This window comes from Neopelma chrysocephalum, unplaced genomic scaffold (genome assembly GCF_003984885.1).
Source record: "Neopelma chrysocephalum unplaced genomic scaffold, ASM398488v2 Primary Assembly neopelma1_26, whole genome shotgun sequence".
NCBI classification, from domain to species: Eukaryota; Metazoa; Chordata; class Aves; order Passeriformes; family Pipridae; genus Neopelma; species Neopelma chrysocephalum.
Genome location: NW_020897695.1, coordinates 7,473,363 through 7,494,394, shown reverse-complemented (window position 1 = coordinate 7,494,394; position 21,032 = coordinate 7,473,363). Strand labels below are relative to the sequence as shown.

At 36.2% G+C, this 21,032-nt stretch overlaps 2 protein-coding genes across 14 annotated transcripts in view; both read left to right on the top strand.

Annotated features, from left to right (window-relative positions):
• The window catches only part of SLC4A7 (solute carrier family 4 member 7), a 93,482-nt gene extending 77,432 nt beyond the window's left edge, over positions 1-16,050 (top strand). For 7 of the 13 annotated variants that reach the window (XM_027675429.1, XM_027675424.1, XM_027675428.1 and 4 more), the window contains 10 exons: positions 146-307; positions 1,279-1,392; positions 1,816-1,977; positions 2,236-2,487; positions 4,692-4,760; positions 5,182-5,355; positions 5,693-5,824; positions 6,546-6,637; positions 8,372-8,479; positions 11,576-16,048. In XM_027675429.1, coding sequence (XP_027531230.1) covers positions 146-307; positions 1,279-1,392; positions 1,816-1,977; positions 2,236-2,487; positions 4,692-4,760; positions 5,182-5,355; positions 5,693-5,824; positions 6,546-6,637; positions 8,372-8,479; positions 11,576-11,657 — 1,347 coding nt within the window. In that variant the 3' untranslated portion in view covers positions 11,658-16,048. Of the gene's footprint in view, positions 1-145; positions 308-1,278; positions 1,393-1,815; positions 1,978-2,235; positions 2,488-4,691; positions 4,761-5,181; positions 5,356-5,692; positions 5,825-6,545; positions 6,638-8,371; positions 8,480-11,575 lie in introns of all 13 variants that reach the window. The other 6 variants (XR_003533005.1, XR_003533004.1, XR_003533003.1 and 3 more) reach the window with 6 other exon arrangements.
• Positions 16,051-16,281: 231 nt separating this feature from the next.
• NEK10 (NIMA related kinase 10) overlaps positions 16,282-21,032 on the top strand; it is a 94,431-nt gene continuing 89,680 nt past the window's right edge. The window contains 1 exon segment of the mRNA XM_027675423.1: positions 16,282-16,333. The gene's annotated coding sequence lies outside the window, so the exon portion shown is untranslated.

The window sequence follows — 21,032 nt, the reverse complement described above, 5'->3', positions numbered from 1 at the left end:
CAGGGTAGATAGTGATAAAGGAAAGAACTCCCTTTTTTGGGATTGTGGACGTTCTCAAATGTGTTTTATATCGAAAAGTTGTAAGCTTGATTGAATATACTAAATGAATAAAACATAGAAATTTAAGGAGTTTTTCTCTTTGCAGGAATGTTTAAAATTTCATGGTGTGTTTCGTGGATCAGCTTGTGGCCATCATGGACCATATATTCCAGATGTTCTCTTCTGGTCTGTCATACTATTCTTTACAACATTTTTCCTCTCCTCTTTCCTTAAGAAATTCAAGACTAAACGCTATTTCCCAACTAAGGTAATTCTGATTAGAGACTATTGTTGTCTTGTGATAAATACCTTAAGATAACTTAAATTGAAATTTTTATTGATATATTTATTTTAAGGCAGAAAAGGAAATTAAAACCCCAAAATTAGCTAATAATTGCAAAAATGAAGACATTAGAGGAAAGAAATCGGCTGCAGAAAATTCAGTTCTTACTCTGTACTTTGGTATAGTTGTAACAAGATGTTCTAAACATTGGAAGACCTAATCCCCTAAGTTAATGGGAATTGCCAGATATCATTTGGAGAGATAATACTGCTGCTGTTTTCCTCACTTATCCATACAGAACAATTGATTGCTTTCCCCAGACTACTGATGTATGTAGAGTTCTGAGTGGTTTCTCAGGGGAATGCATTTTCTAATAGAGGTTAATATGATGATGATCCTTGGACTGATTTACAGATTTTCTTGTAGGCAGAATGAAGTGGTTATGTCTTCTATAAACCTCAGCCTACTCCTGCAAAATGTTCCTTATGTTTAATAAAATCGTGTCTGATAATCTGAATGTATTGCAAATTATCTGCCTCCTATCGATTAAAACATGAAATGTATGAATATTGATTTCAGAACTCTTCAGTAATGTTACTGACTTAAGCTACAAGAGACTAGCTGTGATGGCTGAGTCTCCTAGTAGGGTTGAGGGGACAAAGAAGATGATGAGGGAGTTATTTTAAGTAATTTGCCTCTTGAGGTAGACCACTTTTAAATGAGGTAGTTGGATGAACAGAATTATGAGGTAGTTGGATGTACAGAATATTTATCTTATGCAACTTCATATGCTAGCAGGCAGCTTAGTGTGAAAAAACAGAGAAAATATATGTAATGTTCAGTGATGTAGTATAATATAGACAGAGTTCACTTTTCATAGGGAAGAAATTGTCTTTCTGTGCATGCAAATTGTAATGATGAAAAAGCAAGACTTAACACAACTCTTTCTTTTATAGGTGCGTTCTACCATCAGTGACTTTGCAGTATTTCTGACCATAGTAATCATGGTTTTGATTGACTATTTTGTAGGAATACCTTCTCCTAAGCTCCATGTTCCAGAGAAATTTGAAGTAAGAAATACAACCTTTTGAAAATGCTTGCAGTTTTATAGACAATAGAACAATGGAGTTGTATAGAAACAGAAATGTCTCTTTTTTGCTTACAGTGTAGTTGATCAAGTAGTCTCTCTTTTGTCTTTCGGATGTATGTCTCACCTGACAGAAGAGACTGCTTTATATTATAACTGAAAAGGAAGCATTCTTTTGTGCAAGTGTACAAATATGAGGGATTGAATGGATTTGTTTTAATTCTTTCCACATAAATGTTATGTTCACTTGTAATAGCTAAATCAGTCTTTTGGTCAAAGCATTGGAAAAAAATCTGAATGCATATTTAAGAAACTGATCTGTTATTCATTGAAGTTGTTTGCAGCAATAAAATCTGCATTCTATTGTAGTAATTTAATTCTTATTGTTGTTGGGGGTTTTTTACAGCCCACCCGAAAAGACCGAGGATGGTTCATAGATCCTCTTGGAAGCAACCCTTGGTGGACACTCTTAGTTGCTGCTGTTCCTGCTTTACTCTGTACTATTCTCATTTTCATGGATCAACAAATAACAGCTGTTATTATAAACAGGAAAGAGCATAAACTGAAGGTAAAAGTAATTTTTCTGAAAGTCTAGTGTTGTGTAATTCAAGATTATTTTAAATCAGATTCATTCTGCAAATTTATGGAACATTAACAACAGCTACTAAATACATGTTTAAATTGACTAATAAAGAACAAATACAATTTTGTGGACCCTCTCAAAGTATGTAATTTTATAGTTATAGATTATTTACCAGCTGAGTTGGAAATATCGTATCATATAAATAGAAAGTTTATAAAGATATTTGTTTGCTTAATTTTACAGAAAGGCTGTGGTTATCATCTTGATCTGCTGATGGTTGGTGTTATGTTGGGGATATGTTCTCTCATGGGTTTACCGTGGTTTGTTGCTGCAACTGTCCTGTCTATAAGTCACGTTAACAGCCTGAAAGTTGAATCTCAGTGCTCAGCACCAGGAGAACAACCAAAGTTTTTGGGAATCCGGGAGCAGCGAGTGACAGGATTGATGATTTTTGTGCTGATGGGGATGTCAGTGTTCATGACCTCTGTGTTAAAGGTAAAAGACAGTTTTTCCAAAATAGTTTCTTTGTGCTTTTGATTTTGATGTTGTGATTTAGCATTTCATAACATTAGGAAGTTTTATTATGTTAAGTAAAACATGCCTGGACCCATTCTTTAATTTCTTTTTTAGTAACAGATGTTAGTTGAACAGAAACAGTGTGGGAGGATGTAAGAAATACAAAATCTGAGAAAACTAGGAATGTAGTGACTAGTAAAGAAAGCAACCTTTGTCTGTCATACCTGGTTTTCTTGCCAGCTCTTTTTTGGTTTATGGAATCTATGTTACCCAAAAGCTGTAGTTTTCATGTGAGTGCATAAATGGGGAGAGAAAAGGAGTGTGATAAAGATATCAAGTTACTTGAGCAGAAGTAATACAATACAGCAGAAGGAACAAAACCATCTGGTTTAAAAGGTGATCATCAGGAATTATATTGTTCACTTGTTCTTATCTTCAGCTTATTAAACTTCATTTGATGCTTGTAGTGTCGAGATTATCTTATGCATCATCATGGTGTAATAGTGATTTTGCTGGTTGTATTGTAGCTTCAGATTACACTTTGTCTCTTAATTGATATCCCTAGTGGCCTTTCAAGGACTTTATTGAAAGAAAACTACTCAGTTTGGTTGGCTTTTTGCTCAGATTTTACTAAAAGCTGTTTAACTTCTGCTTAGTTGTTTCAAATCCAGCAGTTAAAAGGAGAAACAAAAGAACTGCTCTTTGTTGCCAGAATATCAGATATTGCATCATTGCTAGTACCTTTATAGAATTTTGCAAAAGTCAGTTTAAAGACAGATCATAAGTAATTTCATGAGAAACATAGCTTCTTAAGTTTAGATAATGGGAAGGAATAAACCTGTGAACACACAGCTGTAGTTTAGTAATTAGAGTTACATATTATAAATTCTAAATAGTTTACCGTTTGTATGTGTTAAAGAATGTCAAGGTCTGAAAACAATAAGGCCGTACTAGTTACTAAAAATAGATATTCAGATTTGACAATCTCTGGTTGAAAAGCTACCAAGAACTTTGCTATATAATGCAAATAATCAGAAACAAAAGCAAAAATAATGAAATAGATTTATCGTTGCTCAAAAGCAAAGGTTAAAAGTGCTGATTGCTGAAGCAAGATGTTTACCCCATGTTAAAACAGCTGATTCTTAGAAACTAACACATTTTTTATGGACCTGTGGTAATAGGAATGAAATAATTTCTCTTGTTTTTTGTTAAATGTTTTTCTTTTTCAGTGTGAATGACTGTTATTGTTCAAAAGAAGTAAGGAGAACAAAGCCTTGCACCTGTCAGTTGCTGTGCTTTTGTTCCATGTGTGGATTTATACTGATTTAATGCAGTAGAAGTTAAAATATCAAATTATAGAGCTTACAGTGAAGACACTAGCCACACACACACACACAGTAATGAATCCCTAAGGCATAGTTTTATTCCACACTGTTTAATTAAAGGCTTTTGTTCAAGCTTGATAGCAGCTGTTTTTATTAAGATTTCAAATTGTATGTTCGCTATCCTTTACTTGAAAGCTTCACTGTAGAGGTTTGATGCGAGTGCCACTGAAATCAGTGGACAACTTTGTTATCTTAGTAGGCTTTAAATTATATTAAAAGATAAAATGATTTAATATTAAATTTTATAAGATGTATATTATATATTATTATTTAAATTATTATAAATTTTATCTGTAGTAAGCTTTAAATTGATCTTACTGAAGCAAAATTTAGTTCTGAAAAATTAGCAGACTTTCATAGCTCAGCTGGTATGGTGGGGTTTTTGTTTCAACTGCTCCAGAAATGCAAGGTAAGTGATCAGAAGTAAGACTTCATATGGCAATTTCATGAAGTTGTACAGAATCCAGTAGTGTCAGTACAGTTCCTATCAAATTGCAACAAAAAGCAATATACTTAGCATGAATAAAAATCTTGGTTGCAACCTAGAAAATTGAATGAATGGGCAGTCAAGACGGAACTGCTTTTTTAATCCTGGGGATAGCCTTGTTAGTTCTAGATTTTTTTGCTACTCAATGATGCATATATTTTCTCTATAAATAAAGGGCCTCAGATTTTACAGATTTCACTTCAGTAAAATATAAATAAAAAATAGCTTGGTCTGTGTCTTTCTCTGATATGGACTGCTGTCTTATGCTGTGTTGATTCCACTTTTAACTGTGGGTATTTTTTCTTCCCCAGTTTATTCCAATGCCAGTTTTGTATGGTGTATTTCTTTACATGGGAGTATCTTCATTAAAAGGCATTCAGGTAAAGTCTGATATTTATGAGCAGTTTGTTTAACACTGACTGAAAAGGAAACTGTAACACTACATTATGTGAGCCACAATAATGCTACTCCATATTGTCTGAATAGTGTGTAGGATAATTTCCTGAGTGTCACGATTCTTACAGTTTTGTGCCTTCACTTTTCAGTTCTTTTTAATTTATGCCTTCAATAGTCTAGCCAAAAAACAAATTTTCTGCAATATTGTGGAATTTTTTATTATTAGTGTGAGAGGAGGGAAACTCAACAAAATAGCCCCCAGTTCCACCTCCTTGAATATTCAGTGTCCTTCATTAGTGTTTTATTTGGAATTAGCTTACCTTTCTGGAGTCCCGTAAAAATCTTTATTTTCTTTCGAAGAGACATAAAATAATTAACTGAAGGATGATTTTGTTTTCCATGCAGTTTTTTGATCGTATAAAACTGTTTGGAATGCCTGCCAAACATCAACCTGACTTGATTTATCTGCGTTATGTGCCACTCTGGAAGGTTCATATCTTTACAGTCATTCAGCTCACTTGTCTAGTTCTGTTGTGGGTGATTAAAGCCTCTGCAGCTGCTGTTGTTTTCCCTATGATGGTAAGTTTTCTTTTTTACAAGTTAGTAATTTTACAAGAGTATGTGAATCATCCAGAATCTCTTCAAAAGATGTTTGTTGCTTTAAGAAAGAAAGGAGTGGGAAAGAAACCAAAAACCCCTTTGAAACACAAAGACTTTTCATTTCCTGAAAATAAGCAGTTCAATTGTGAATAGCTATTGAAAGTGGAAATTATTTAACTTTGTGGTAAGATAAAACTAGTAAACTAGTAGTAGAAAAAAGGGCTTCAATTACAGATTGAGTGTACTGAAAGCGTGTGTGAATTTTTGTTCATTTAAATAGTTAAATATAAATGATTTCATTTGTGGTTCCCTTAAGGTTCTAGCTTTAGTGTTCATTCGCAAGCTCATGGATTTATGTTTCACCAAAAGAGAGCTTAGTTGGCTTGATGATCTTATGCCAGAAAGTAAAAAGAAGAAAGAAGATGACAAAAAGATAAAAGAGAAAGAAGTAAGTGTGAAAACAATCAAACTAAGCATGTTGTAAATTACTAGGAAATAATAAGATGAAAAAGAACTTTAAGTGACCTGAGCATATGACCTTATATACCAAATATACATTTTGAAATTCCTTACTAATGAGATTTAATTCTAGAGGAACTATTGCTGACAGTTAAGGAATTAAGTCACTGTTTCGATTATGCTATTATGGACTATGATTCTTATTTGTGATGAAAATTACCAAGCAAAGTGGAAAGAAGCAGTAGTAAACACAAAAATGTTGAATTTTTTGTCTTTCATCAGAAGGAGAGAAAATGAAGAGGGAGAGAAAAAGGGAGATGGAAGTGGTGGAGTAGGGTTCTTTATCCTGCTTAAATTAACCATAAAACTGTTCCTAGTATCAGGGATATGGTGCTCGTGTGTGTGTGGGGAGTTGTCATTAAAAGCAATTGCGAGTTACCAGTAATATAGTAATACAGTATAACTTCTTCATAAAGGTCCAGCCTTGCTGTACATCACCTAGCTGAATTCCTTACAAAGCTTGTAACACCCTCCTTCCCCATTCTCCCATCTCCCCTGCCTGAATAAAGCACTTCTAAGAGAAAAGGTCATAAACTTTTTGTCCTGCATGCAACTCCAGTACCTTATCCGAATGTAATAACTGTCAGCGTGAGATACTTTGGTTTCTGCTGCATGACTAATTTTACAAACTTCTTACTTGGAATTTACAGGAAGCAGAGAGAATGTTTTCAGACAACGAAAGCGTACACCTTGCATATGGAGAAGCAAGTTTGAATTTTCCTGTAAAAACCCTGAAATGCAGGTATAATAAAATGTTGGTCTTTTAAAAGTTTTTGTATAACATGGTGTAATTTGCTTTATATTAAGTTCGGGTGTATGGATTGAATTAATTTTTTTCCTCCCAAACTTGTAACTTAGCCACAATTAGGAATTATGAAGGTATATCTCATGATGCTACAGTAGTATTTTTATGTTGCATTGTTTTTTAAAACTGCATCTTAATTATAAATTTACGTGACCATCTTGAACAGATCAGATGACTCAATTTCGACCAGCTGTACTAAAGGTGAAGAAGCATCCTTGGTCAGTTTTTATGGAATATTTGTGTGCTACTGTGCATGAAATACTGAGCATTAAGCAACTAATAGCATCAGTTGAGCCATGTGTTTACCAGCCACTTGGATTTTTCAGACGAAGTCTGTGTGTAATTCTTTGGTTTACTTCAGTGAGGGCTAAAGTCAGTAACTTCTATGGTGCAAAAACCCCTTTTTACAGGCAACCGTTTTTACTTTAGTAAAAGGTCATTTTCTGAAAGTAAATGTGAGGACAGGTTCTTTTCCAGAAAAGGGAGTGCTGGAATTTCACTGATGGAAATTCCTTCAGCTTTGGAAGGCATTTTGTCTCAGTATGTCTCTCCCTTACTGGGGGTTGTATTTAACTGAGTTGTCAAGTATTCTACAACTGTCAAGTATTCCAACACAGTCTGAAGACATGACAGATAAGTAGCTTACCAGTTTTCTTTTCCTCTCTGAGGGTTCCTGGGTTAAAAATTGGCCTTCCTATGAATCTAGTGTCAGGTCTACCTTGATGTGAGTTGGGAACAGGCAGAAATTATTCCTGATGAGTATTACTCAGAGAGCAGTCTTAATCAGACTGTAGCAACTCAAATGAAAATACTAAATGCTAAAGCTTTTTTAAAAAACAATTGAGTTACTAATTGCTCTCACAGTAGAACTATGATTTCATCAACTATGTGCATGTGTTTACGATGTATTCTGCTGCCTTGTATCTTATGGGGATTCCTGAGGAAAAATGGCTTTGAAAAATTCCTTTGCCATTTGAAAAACTCTTACAGATAACCTGGAGTAGACTGTGAAGCTTAAGCATGGAACAGGACAGAAAACATACCTACAGGCAACACCTAAGTCCACTGTACATTTAAATGTGCGGAGGACAAAAGTGGAAATAGATTTGAAAAACTTACCATCTCTGAGGGTGAACTTATCTTCTAAAGGACTTGGGAGGGGAGTGGTCTGGCAAAAGAACTTTGAAAAATGTCTAGTAAGGCTTTGCTGGAAAAAACCCAAACCTTGAAATCTGTCTAGATACTTGTAATTTCTAGATTTTTAGTAGTTTTAACTCTCACCTGAAATACTAGTTTTGAAATTTTATTAACATTTGCTTCTTTGCCCTTGATTATTTCCTGGAAGCCGCCTAAAGTAGCTGGTTTGTGTAAGCCTTAGCAGAACAGTGTGATTAAATTAATTGTTTCTGAGCATATGAGTTATCTCTCAAATATTTTCAATGTCTTAGTGGTATCTATGTGAAAAACTCTTTCAAGATGCTGTGTGATTATGGTAGTGCTAGTGAGTTAAATTTTCAGTTTTTTGTTGAAATACATTTTTGAGAGATGAACTCAACTTTTGGCTGTGTAAATATTGAGAAAAGGCACAACTGATGTAAATGATGAGTGACAGTAAGTGTAATAGTGTTGCAAGGAATTGAATACTAACCAGAAAGTATGTTTGTTCTTTAGCATTGATCCCTCAGTTGTAAACATATCAGACGAAATGGCCAAAACTGCACAGTGGAAGGCTCTTTCCATGAGTACTGAGAATGCCAAAGTAACCAGAGCTAACCTGAGGTAGCTATAATTACTCACATGTTTTCTAACTGTGGTCTTGTGTTTAGCAGCTGTACTTGTATTTCTTGAAATGTATATAAAAAAATGAATATATGTGGTTTGTAACTCTGAGTTACTGACTTTTTAGTTTAGAGGAACTTGAATTCAAACTTAATTTTTCTTCATTATGAAGTTTATCAATTTCTATAAGGAATTATTTAATTAAATGTATTGTTTTAAATAGTAATTTTAAAGTTACTCTTTATTGGCTTAATACAAGTGTTTACTGCTCTTATGGGCTTAGAGTTTCTAAATACTAGAGTGTATATGAGTATGGGAGTGATTTGATCCTCAACATTACAAATTCGACTGGGAATAAAGGTAAGTCCATCACTTTCATTGTTGCTTTATGCTGCCTAGGATCTGCCCCAGGATTCTGTGGATTGGTTGCTTAATTCATTTTCCTCAACTCATTTTTAATATTATAAAAATTAAACCTGTCTCAAATACTACCTTCACTAAGTATAAAATATATTTGAGTGAGGTACTGGACAGATCAGGAGTCTCAGTTCCCTGTGAGCTGACGTGCATCTTCTGTACTGATTGGGAGCCTTTTTCTCGGTGAGGTCCCCATCAAATAACCAACTCTAGGTGCAATGAATCATTCTGCTATTCTATCCTAGTTTCTTTCCTGTCTGGCTGAATCTGTCAAGGGAAATAAACCAAAACCTGAATACGTGGAATATCCCCAACTTCCTGAAAGGCTTGTATTTTATAGGGACTAGTATCTGTGAACTGTTGCATCACAATGCAACTATTGCTTTGTAGTTTTGGTGTAGGAAAGAAGGGAGAATGGGCATGGTTGCCTTGGAACACTAAGCTTATGCAATCCTGTTGTCTATGCATCTCTCTTGATTGATCCCTTTCAGCCAATTCTGTCAAAGGAAGGCATGTTTCAAAGATAAGAAATTGTCAGATTTTGTATAAAGTTGCATCTTGGTGGAGGAATTCATGGTGAGAAGGGAGTGTTCATACGTAACTGTCCAAGCTGTCTCAGGTACCATTGAGCTTGCATCATGGAAACAGTAGAAGTGAGCAGCCACTTAGCACTTTTGTACCATCTGACTATGCAGCACGTGTGTTGCTCCAAATTAGGCATGGAAATACGGCTTTGTTTTGGCCAGACAGCAGGTCAGCCAAGGGTGAAGAGGAAAAGCTGAAGAGACTCGTGAGTGAGGCACCATTTCGAGTGAACCTCTAGCCTGTATTTGTTTAAACACTTTTAAAATGTTTAATTTCGTATTTAATTGAAACATTTTTAAGACTTGAGTACTACACGAGCAAGACTATCAGGAAGACAAATAATAGAGGCATTAGATAGATAACAGAGCATATCTGTCAGTCTACCCTCTTCTTTTAATTGTTTTCTTTCATGCTAAATTCTCAGAAATCTGTTACAGAATTTGTGGCTGCTTCTAGTGCCTTATCTGATAGTTGTTGGGTGTATAAGGCTTGAAGAGATACAGACCTGTATTTCTCTTTCCAGAAGAATTAAAATTTTTAGATTTGGTTTTCAGGTAGTTACAAGTTAGTACAACTCCATCTTGTGCTTTGCTGTTTCCTGAGTAGGTTAAGTTAGTATAGAATTATATGCAGCACTAGCAAATCAGGCTTCTGACAAGTTTGCAATGTTTTTTGATTACTAAGCGTGTATTCATTATTCCATCTATTTGTTATGTTTTGCTATTAGACATTTCCCTTGTATTCCTTAACATGGCCTGCTTGAGCTTAGTACAGTAGAAATTCCATCTGGTAGAGAACTTGCTAAAACTATAAATTGAAAATAAAAAACACTGGTGCCAGAAACCAGCTCTTTCAAGAGGCAATCTGATATCGCATTAATCTAGAAAATGTTAGAGTGCAGGACTTCCTTGAACCATAACTCGGTTGCTGTTCTGAGATATTTGCTACACTTTCTTGTCTAGTGCTGTCAAGATTTAGAGATGTCACTACTGCTCAGTCAAAAGTAATTACCAGTAAATTATTCATCTCAGTTCTGTTAAGGTTTTTCTGTGTAACAGTCTTCATTTCGTGGTATGGGTAGACATTTAGTGCTGTGGTAAAAATGGTTCTGTAGGCAGTGCTATTTTCAGATTTACCAGTTTCAAATACTAATGCAAGCATGTCTTTCATAATTCCAGAGGACATGTTGTGTGGGTTGGCATTATTTATTAAAAATCATATATTTAAAAAAAATTACATTTCTTCATTTTTTTTGTGTGTTTCCTGAAGTGATCCAGATTGCTTTTTCTTTCTCCCTCAACCATCTGTCATAGTTTACATACTCTGCATAGTCTGCGCACACTTGTATTTTCCAAGGAGTCCCAGAATTTTTCTCTTTGTGTGAATTTTTAATACATTTTTTTCCTTAGAGAGCAACTCTACAGGTGTGTCATCTCTTCTAAAACTCATGCCTAGAGAATCCTTCCTCTTATGCTCTTCCATTTTATCTTCTACTGTCCTGCAACTACCTTGGGACATTCCTTTTTGTCCTTGGGTAAGGCACCGTTCAATGGCTCTGTCCTTAAGAGTATCAGTTGTTCAGGTGCCAGCCAACCACTTGTCTTTAGGGTCTTCCACTTCACTTGAATGGACACTTATGCAGGTTTCTAACTATCCTCTACTGTTGTCGCAAGTGTGGTTCTCCCTTTTGAAAAGACTGAAATGTTTTCCCATTGTATTACGAACAAAATAGTTTCCCTGCCCAAGAATAAAGCAGTGTTAGTAATATTGCTTGTTAAGTATTTTTGAGTATTTTTAGCTAGACAGTTTTGCAGGTTGCTATGTTGTTGGTTTTTTTCTTTCTAAAGATGTTTTGCCAAACAGTTTCAAATCAATAATAGCAGTGGGATTGGAAATGGTATTTATGGATGAGAGATTGGCATTTTCTGTCTTTAGGCTTGTTCTGTTCCTGTGAATAGTATTTAACAATTACTTAAATTTAATAGAATTGCATCATGAAAGTGTCTCCATGTAAATACTTTTAGTGTTCTTTGTAAAGTATAAAATGTTTGAAAGTGAACCAAACCTTACATTTTCCTCTTTGTTTTCGAACAGCCCTGAAAAACCAGAAAGTGTGAAAATAGAAGTGGAAAAATCACCTGTTGTGAAATATGTGGATGCTGAAACATCTTTATAGAACGGAACCAAGAGGAATTGTGTGTATTTGTGTGTGTATATATGTATCACTGTAGGATATTATACCATGGAAGTGTGATTTCCAATTTAAGGAGCAACATATATTTAATTCTGCCATTGTTTAGGGCACTGTAGATATGCTTGCATAATGCAAAGGTTTTTCCAACAAGTAAGATGAGTGGTAATCACACTTCAGCTATTTATTTTATTGGAAATTTTATTTTAATTTTTAAATAGGAAGACTGTAATGAATGCTTATTATTTTCAATAATCAATATGTGCATAAAAGTTACATCAGCTTTTGCTGATGGTTACTGGTCCACATGGCTTAAAGTTTTGCAATACCTCTGTTTATAATGTGCGCTACAGAAGTTTGTTTTCCATGCAGGCAATTAGTGCTTGTTTTTTGCAGGGTATAATTTTTTTTGTGGTTTCATAGAACAAATATTAATGTGCTGTTGACAAGAACTGCTGTGGTTTATGTCTCCACTCCATGCTAGTGTTTTCTGGAATCTGTCTCTCCTATTCTACAGAAGTGGCCTGGAGCCCTAAGTCAGATGGTTAGTTAAGCCTTAAAATATACCTAAATACCCTGGTTTTCTGCTTTCCCTTTTTTTTTTTTTTTTTTAATTCTGTTTTGGTTTTTCATTATTGTCCAGTAGCAGTATGAGTGCAGTAATTGTAGTTACAGCCCCAAGTCAGTATTTGCCATTCTGGACACTCCATGTTTACACAATATAATTTGAATTTACAGGCAGCGATTTGGTCTCTACGAAGTTATACATACTTACCACAACAGTACTCTTGAATTCTTTTCTTCTGGTTTTTACTTGCATTTTTTTTCTATCAACTTTCAGAGTCTGATTTACTCAGCTCTAAGAATGAAATACTCTAAAAGTTTCATGTCTTCATCAAATATATTTCTTGGGTTTTAAATTTACTGTGTATTTGATTAAATTAGCTGTAGTTTATTTCTGGAATAGGTTTATGATCAGTATTATTTTATGGATTACTAATTGCTTGTGGTATTTGTGTGTACAGTTCTGATCCTCTCCATTGTAAAGGGCATATATGATATCACACCAACTTATTTTTAAACATTTTATTTATTTTAATTAGTATAAATTTTTATCATGTACAATGAATTGAAGAAATAAATATTCATTTATTAAAATAAATGGGATTTTTGGGGGGCTCCACTGATAAAGATACAGTCAGTGTGCATTTATTATACTTAACATTTTCAAGTTCTAGAGTTTAGCACTATAATATTTGAAATAATGAGAATTTTATATATAAATGAAAATCTTGATCACTTACCTGCGCAGTTTCCATTGTTAATGCTTTTTGCCTTATACCTTAGGGGGGGTTTTTGTATTTACTTTCCATCTCTTTACGTTCTATATTGCCACTAGACCTTTCTGGATGTAATGCAATGGCTTTAATTAGAATCTGTGCTCATTTAAAACTAGAAGATGCTATTTGCTTAATTTGACTGTTGGCAAAATTGGGAGTTTTATCATGGACCAATTGAGGTGGTCCAGCAAAAGGAGCTGATTCTGGAGGAGGGCAGACTTTATCTGAAAATACCACTTGAGGTGGAATTTTGGTGTGCTTCAGCCAAGTGTCACCTCAAGAGAAGGTAATTGTATATTACAAAAATAAAGAAATCAGTGGGAATAAATAGAAACATTTAAAAATAGCATTTACATTACATGGACTGTTACTGTTCCCTTTAAATGTAATGTAATTATTTAACATTTTTCTTCCTTTTTTTTTTTTTCCTTTTTTCATTTGACTGAATTCCAGGAAGACAGTTTAAAGAAAGGAAGTTGTAGTGTACAGCAGTATGAATAATGGTATCCAAACTGTCATAACAAATGCTCAGGTCAGTGGCAAAGCAAGTGAGGTCTGCATTAGCAGTTCGACCAATACTGTGTAATGACCGGTGTTCTTAGATAATAGTGTAGCTTGTGCCTTAGTTTGAGTTTGTGCTCTTTTAGAAAATAACCCATGTTTTCCCTCCGATCAAACCGAGATACAGTGAAACTACAGCAGATGGTTTCCCAAAACTTTCTACACTATTTAAAAAAATAAAAAGCACATATCTGCATGTCAGTTGTTGACTACTAAGTAGCTCTTGCTGAATCAAAGAGAGAAGATATTTTGAGCATTTTAAGTAACATCGTCCACAACACATTACTTTTGTTCTAGTCCTCCCAGTAGTATTTTACACTTAATGTTTAGAGTCCTGCGACAGTTTCCAAAGACACAAAAAATTGCTATAAGCCTCTTGGATTTCTAACTCTTCCATGCTGGAAATCAGGGTTCTGTGGTGCTGCACACCTTGTATCTGGCTTCTACTTTGGGAGGGTTAAGTTTAGGTCAATATTACAGGAAGTGGATATATTTCTAGTAAAGTAGAAAGGAAACAAAACCAAAGGCCCACAAGTCTAATCACAGTATTTATTTAATTGTGTAGATATTTTAATCAGTGCCAGAAAGACCATAACTTGGCAAACCAGTTTACAGTAGTCTTTAGTTCCAGTATTCCTGGGCAGTAGTAGCATGTTATACTTGCACTTTTTCCCCATATGAACAGGAGAAGATCTGGTATTAAGTGTATAAATCCCTATTGATAATCCATGGTTAAGTGATTCGCTGCTCATTTTACACCTTCTCTGCTTTAAAATCACACATGGTATTAAAATAAAATGGCTAAGGATGTAGTTTCTATTCTAGATATATGTTTTGCCTTAATGGATGCAAAAGAGCAGTGATAATTGCTGTGCACTGATTTTTTTTCATAGGGTTTAAGCCCTGTAAAAACTACGCCAATGTATTTCCATTCCAACAGTCAGAGAAAAATAAACAACCCTGCACTTTTTTTAGATGCCTTGGTTTCCTGGAATGGAGCTTAGTGCTACTGTGTACCTGGCTGCAGAGCCTCCTCAGGAAGTCCCTCTTTTTTTTTTCTTTTTTTTTTTCCCTTTTTCTTTTTTCGTTTTTTTCTTTTCTTTTTTTTCTAATTTATTTAAAAATATGAATGTTTACATGAAGTGTAGGTCTTAATTTTGACCACTCCATTTAAATTATCATCTAAAATATATCACTTAAAATGCAGTTGCATGTTTAAATTATATTCTAGACAACTCATTCTTACTGTTTTCATATGTATTACAGTGACATGTTTCTCATTCTGTTTACATATGCCCAAGTTAATGACAATTTCTTCCTAGATTAATTTTGCAGTTATAATATTTTTAAAATTTTTCTGTGAAATGTTCCAAATTGCCAAGTTTGTCATCATAAAACCTTTTAGGGTAGAATTTGGTGCCCTAATGGTGTTTTTTTCCAACCAAGTATCTTGGCCATTTTTTTCCACATTTAATGAACGTTCTCTCATAAGTTATCATTTGCTTGCATCTCTGTCTGTATACAGTAACTTCCTAAAGGCAGGTTCGACAGGCTGTAAAATATATCTGTAACAAATAGTTGTCACATCACAGAGCCTGCACCATTCTAAAGGGTTTGTCTTGTACATATGTTCTGTAAATCATAAGGTAAATGGTTCATGACTTTCAGTTCACAAATTTAGTCTGTCAGATGAGCACCACAGTGAGCTTAGTTTTCTTTTTGCTTTTTTTATGATTAGTAATGTTTTAATTACTCATCTAGGACAAAATTATCAAGTACAGTACAAATGTGTGAAATATTTTCTTTATACCAACAGTAATTTATTTTATGGCAAAATTTAAGACTGTAGAAGCACACAGCTTTGAGTCAGCATAAATGTAGTGCTATAAATAAAGCAAATTGCTCAGTAAGTTTAAGTAGATTTTATTTTATAATGTTTTTAGTGAAAACCTCTAGAACTTTGTAGTTGGCATTGAAGTTAACCTAAAGACACTTTCATATTGAATTTAGTATCTGTTGACATTTATTTGGAATAATGAATAAGTTTGAAAATTGATACTTTTCTAAATTATTTTATTGGAAAGACACATCATTTATAGTATTTTCTTTTCTATCGTTGCTGATGGTCCTGTGCAAAAGTGTCTTCCAGGTTTGGCTTCTGCAGCTGAACTGAGGTTTTGATTTTAATACTCTTTATTTGAAATGTGATTACATACTGTACGGTTTGAATTTTTTACAACTGCTTTTCTAATTACAGTGACGTTTTCTTACTTTATAACCAAATCCAAAGCAAATGAAAACATTATTCCAACTGTAGAATCAAAATTCAGTTTATACAGAAAACACAACTCTCAGACTTGTCTTTAATGTGAAAGATTCAGCCTTTGTGTTGTTTTAATTACATCTAGAATAAAATTATCTTTTGTAACATTTCAGAAAGTTGGTAAAAGCAATAAAAAAATCTCCTGGACTCTACTCAGGCCGTTTCTGTTTTTATTGCCCGGGACCAGGGGCCGGGAGGTGCCGGGATCTGACCCTGCGGGGAGGGTTCGGCCATGGCGTCCCCGTGCCCATGGCAACGGCGCCGGGCGGAAGCGGTAGCCAGCGTCCCCCGGGGCTGCGGAGCACGACGGCTCGCGATAGGCCGGCGGGCCGGCTCGCTCCAAGAAGAGAGGAGACGATTGGCCGCGGGGTCCCGTCCGGGCGGAGGGAGCGTCGCCGTTGCCGGGCCGCGGAGCAGAGCCGAGCGCGCGCCGCGGAGTGAGTGGGAAGGGGCGGGTGGAGCGCGCGGCGCGCTGAGGGGCCGCGGGGAAGGGAACGGGAGGGAAGGGGGAGGGAAAGGCAGTATCTCCATTCCTCTCCCATTCCACTTGATGACGTCTTCCCCAGCCCTGCACCTTTACCAGCTCTGAGCGTTCAGGAGGCATTAGACAACCTCTCGTGATTCACAAAGGCTCCAAGTCATAGCGGTGTAATTCCCCAAAAAGGTCTGCCCGGTAGCAAGGGCGGAGAGGATGAACCTCACAGAGCTACGTGTTATTCTTGAGTTGATGTTGAGCTGCTCACTAGACCTCAGAAATCCGAGGTTTTTTCTTCTTCTCCCCCCCCCCCATCTGTGAACTGCAGATTAACAGGATGGATTTAGGCAGACTCTACAGATAAAATTTATGCTGTGGAAAATAGCCCAGAGACTGACACTGCGTGAGGTCAGGAATCTGAGAACAGGTCTGCCCATTTATGGCTCCACTGGAACTGAGGTGGTGCAGAGGGAAAACAAAAAAAACAATCAAACCCAAACCAGCAGAAGCTTGAATACTCTTATTTGTTAGGAAAGCAGGAACCTTACATTGGATTCTAGTTAATCTTTAGAGAATCCCCAAAGGAGTTATTAAATAAAATTTCTGATAAATATATATGCATGTGAAAGTTGTGATGTATAGCAAACACAGATTTCCATATTGATTCAGTCAATAAAATGAAAGAAATACTCTTCAAACATTGTCTGTATGGGTTCTTCAGTACAATTTCCTAGACACAGGCTGTGACTGGTGGGGATCTATTTGTCTGACTGCTGTGTTCTCTGAGAACAAGAGGGGAAGACACCAGACTTCCCTTTGTTTCCATCAGACTAGAGAGGAAAAGTACTTTTTCGTAACTTTTCATCATCTTTGATGCTTCCTTTGCCATCACTTTGACCATATTTGGAATCAATTTCTATTTTGACAGTAATATATTGATAAATGCTCTTTTAAAGAGTGAATTTTCATCTGACCTTCATCTGACCCAGTTTATGGTATTAGGTACATTCCTGTCTAGCAGCAGCATCAAAAGTTTTACTAAAGCCAAGATATAACGTATCTACTGTTTCTTTATCCACCTTAAGCCAATTATCTTGTGTTTGATTAGATAGTGGAACTCAGCCACTGGAGTGATTAAGGAAGGAGTTCAAGGGTAAATCGAGCAGCTAGTTGGCTTACAAACTGTCCATATCCAGTAGTATTGCTAATAAAGATTATAAAGAATGTGAGATGTCTTCTTTTTGAAGAGAACATTGCACTGTAGTTGTTGCTGGTAGATGTATCCTCCAACATGTCTTTGTGCTTTTGTTTATTTTGGGGCTTGTTTTCACCTTCTGAAGCTTATGTGTTTAAGTCATCTGAGACGGATACTGGATTGGGCCACAGATCAAGTCTGGGATAATTCCTTTGTCTCCTGTTTCTCATCATGTGGATTCTTTAATTTCTGACAGGGTTCTTGGAGCATTTCTTGTCCTATCCTGCATTCCAGTGCTATCAGAATGCATCTCCCTTCCTATGTAATTAAATGAACATAACTAATTACATGTAATTATCCCCAGTTAAAATGAATTAATTAATATTGTTCTCATTCTTTTAAATGGAATGAAACAAGACTGTAAAGACATTTTCCTTTTAATGTGTTTCTGTTCTTTTAAAGAGTTGTCTGATCCCATTTTTTTTCTGGCACAACCTAAGTGAGTGTTGTTTGGTTTGTTTCTTACACATTACTCATGACTGGCTTAATATCAGGGGGATAGTTATGAGGATAGTGAATAGCTTGGCTTCATGGAAATTTCTACTGGCACGAGTAAAGAAGAAACAGAGGGGTGGGAACTTATCTAGCAACTTCAAGAAAGTCAAGTAAGTGTGAGAATAGTTAAGGAATATTTAATGTCTGTTTTCTCTCAGGTTTTTGGCTGACAGAAGGAAAAGAGGAGGTTATTTCCTTTTGTCTACCCCTCACTCAGGGTATGGTGCTAATATACCTGCCTGATTTAATGACTGAGGAAAGAGACTTTCTGCTCTTCTTCTTCTCTCGATTTACACCTGTGCCTTCCTGCCCAGTCAGCAGAGATACTCATCAGGCTACTGTAACAGTGAAGTAAAATGGTAGAAGAGTTGCTATACTTGAAGGGAGGCATATTGTTTCCTTTCTCTAAATTGGCTCAGGTTGGGTCACATCAGCTGAAGAAGAGGACAGTGGCTGAGGCTGGGAAGGGAGGGGAAAGCTATTTTCACCAGCAGGTGGCTGTTAATGAATCAGTTTAATCTCTGTAGTAAAGCTGAAGGGCACAACACTTTAAGCTGCATGGATAAATGCTCCTTTCTGGATGTTGTCCCTGCCCTTGTACAGAGAAGTACTTGGGGACTAGCTGCAAGTTAATAGGGGTTAAAATAGGAGAGTTTATTTGTAACCAGAATCAGGTTTCCCAATCCAGTGAGCTGTGCACCTATGGTGATGCTCTGCTGACAGACCAGAGAGGTCTGTCTCTAGGAAATAGGTAACACCAGGGTGAGTTCTCAGGACTGAGTGAGGGCTGTATCCTTGAGTGAACTGCATCCCTCCATTTTCAGGCAGCAGTGCAGGGAGTTTGGCTTGATGTTTGTCAGGTTCAATTTTGTATAGAGACTTTTGGATCTGTAATGGCAATGGACCTTAAAAATATTAGTCAGCTGTTCCTCTGTTTCATCTTTACCAAGGTACAGTAAACAGCAGAAGCATTGGACTGGCAGCCCTAAAACAAGGTTGGTCTACAGCTGCAAAATGTAAATAATCACCGACTTAACAATTTTGGATTAAATCCTAGCCATACTGGGAATCCTGCTGTTTGTGGTTTAGAGATTTAACCCAAGGATTACTTTTTTTCATGGGATGCTGAAAATTTTAAAGATTTAACTCTGTTTGCTCATGAACAAGTTGTTTGTGTGTGGTTTTGTTTGGTAGTTCTTTAATTGGTTGAAATATGTTCTTTGTGAAAACGTACTTGTGATCAAGTTGACAGTTTGTGAGTTTCACACTTTTTCCTACTATACAAATGTGAGCTGCTTATTGCATCGTGTCATGCCTCGGTAATGTCCCAATTAGACTGGTGTACTGGGGAGATGATATAAGAACATCATTAAAACAATACATGGAAATTCTTACTCACGAGGACTCTGAACCATACTTAGCCCTGTATGTGTCTTCTCTTAACTTTTAATACTCTTGAAGCGGAGGAAATAAATGCTTTGAGCTAGCAGCATTTGGTTTAATCTGAACTCAAGAATTTTGTCTACTGGCTGTTAGAACAGATCCTGTTTATATTCATTCCTTGGTAATAACTGGTACCACAGAAGTGTTCTGAGGTGTTTTTTAATAACCTTGTTGAGTAGATGCATGGGAGAGAGAGAAAGATTTCTTGTGGATCCAGATCAATCATTCTCTACATGGGGACTAGTGGTAGGATAAAGGCTTGTTCAGAAGACTAGAAATGAATGAACAGGGCTTACAGGCCACTTCCCAGAGTGATTTAATACAGTGCATGAGTTCATACTGTCAACAGTTGCAGTTTGGGTACTTCCGCGATGCAAAATTGTATAGTTGGAAAAAATATGTTCATTTGGGAAGGAGCAGCTTCTGGTAGTTTACAATGCTTTTGTTTCCTGACTGGTTTTCTTCTTCTTCTTCTATGCAATGCTTTTGTTCCTGACTGGTTTTCTTCTTCTTTGCCTTTATGAGGAAGAGGAATAAAAATCAGTAGTAGAAGAATTCTACACTGCAGGAGGCTGTCATGTTTCATATGGAAGATCATATTAAAGAGACACCAAAGGCAACATCCAAACGGTCCGTATTTAGTGAATAGTAAAATGGGTAGAGAGGATGAGACAGTGGAATTATGTCCTCGTTTTTTAAATTGAAAATGCTCTACCAATGTTACAGCTGTATCCAATTCTCTAGGATAATTTTACAAACTCAGTCTGTTCCTGACCATCCTTTTTTTTTTCTTCACTCAGAGCAGGATCTGCATCAATATAATTACTTTTGTGGCAGGGAGAGTATTTCTGTATCTTTCTGTCTCTTTCTAGGGCTTTATAAGATTTTCAGTGAACAAATGTATGCTGTGCCAGCGACTAGCTGAGGGCTTTTGTGGGAAGTCAGACCTACAGACTGTTTGCTTGACTGCAGGAACTTAATACACAGTAACGGCCAATTGAGCTCTGCTCGTCTGTGGAAATAAGCTGTGTGTCCCACTGCAAGGAATGCGGACACTATTGGTATAAGGCATTCAGCTGAGATTTAGAAGATCTAGTTCTAAACTACTGAAAATTTCTGTTATTCTTTGGCAGACTGATTGTAGATTCATAGGATAGTTTGGATTGGAAGGGACCTCAAGATCATCTAGTTCCAAGTCTACATGTCAGTAGACCTGGTTGCTCACAGTCCTTTCCAACCTGACCTTGAACACTTCCAAAGACATCCCTTCTCTGGGCAACCTGTTCCAGTGCCTCACCACCCTCACAATAAAGAATTTCTTCCTAAGATCTAATCTAAACCTATTCTCTTTCAGTTTAAAGCCATCACCCTTTGTCTTATCATTACACGCCCTTGTAAAAAGTCCCTCTCCTGCTCTCTTGTACTTCAGGTACTGGAAGGCTGCTCTAATGTCTCAAGCCTTCTCACC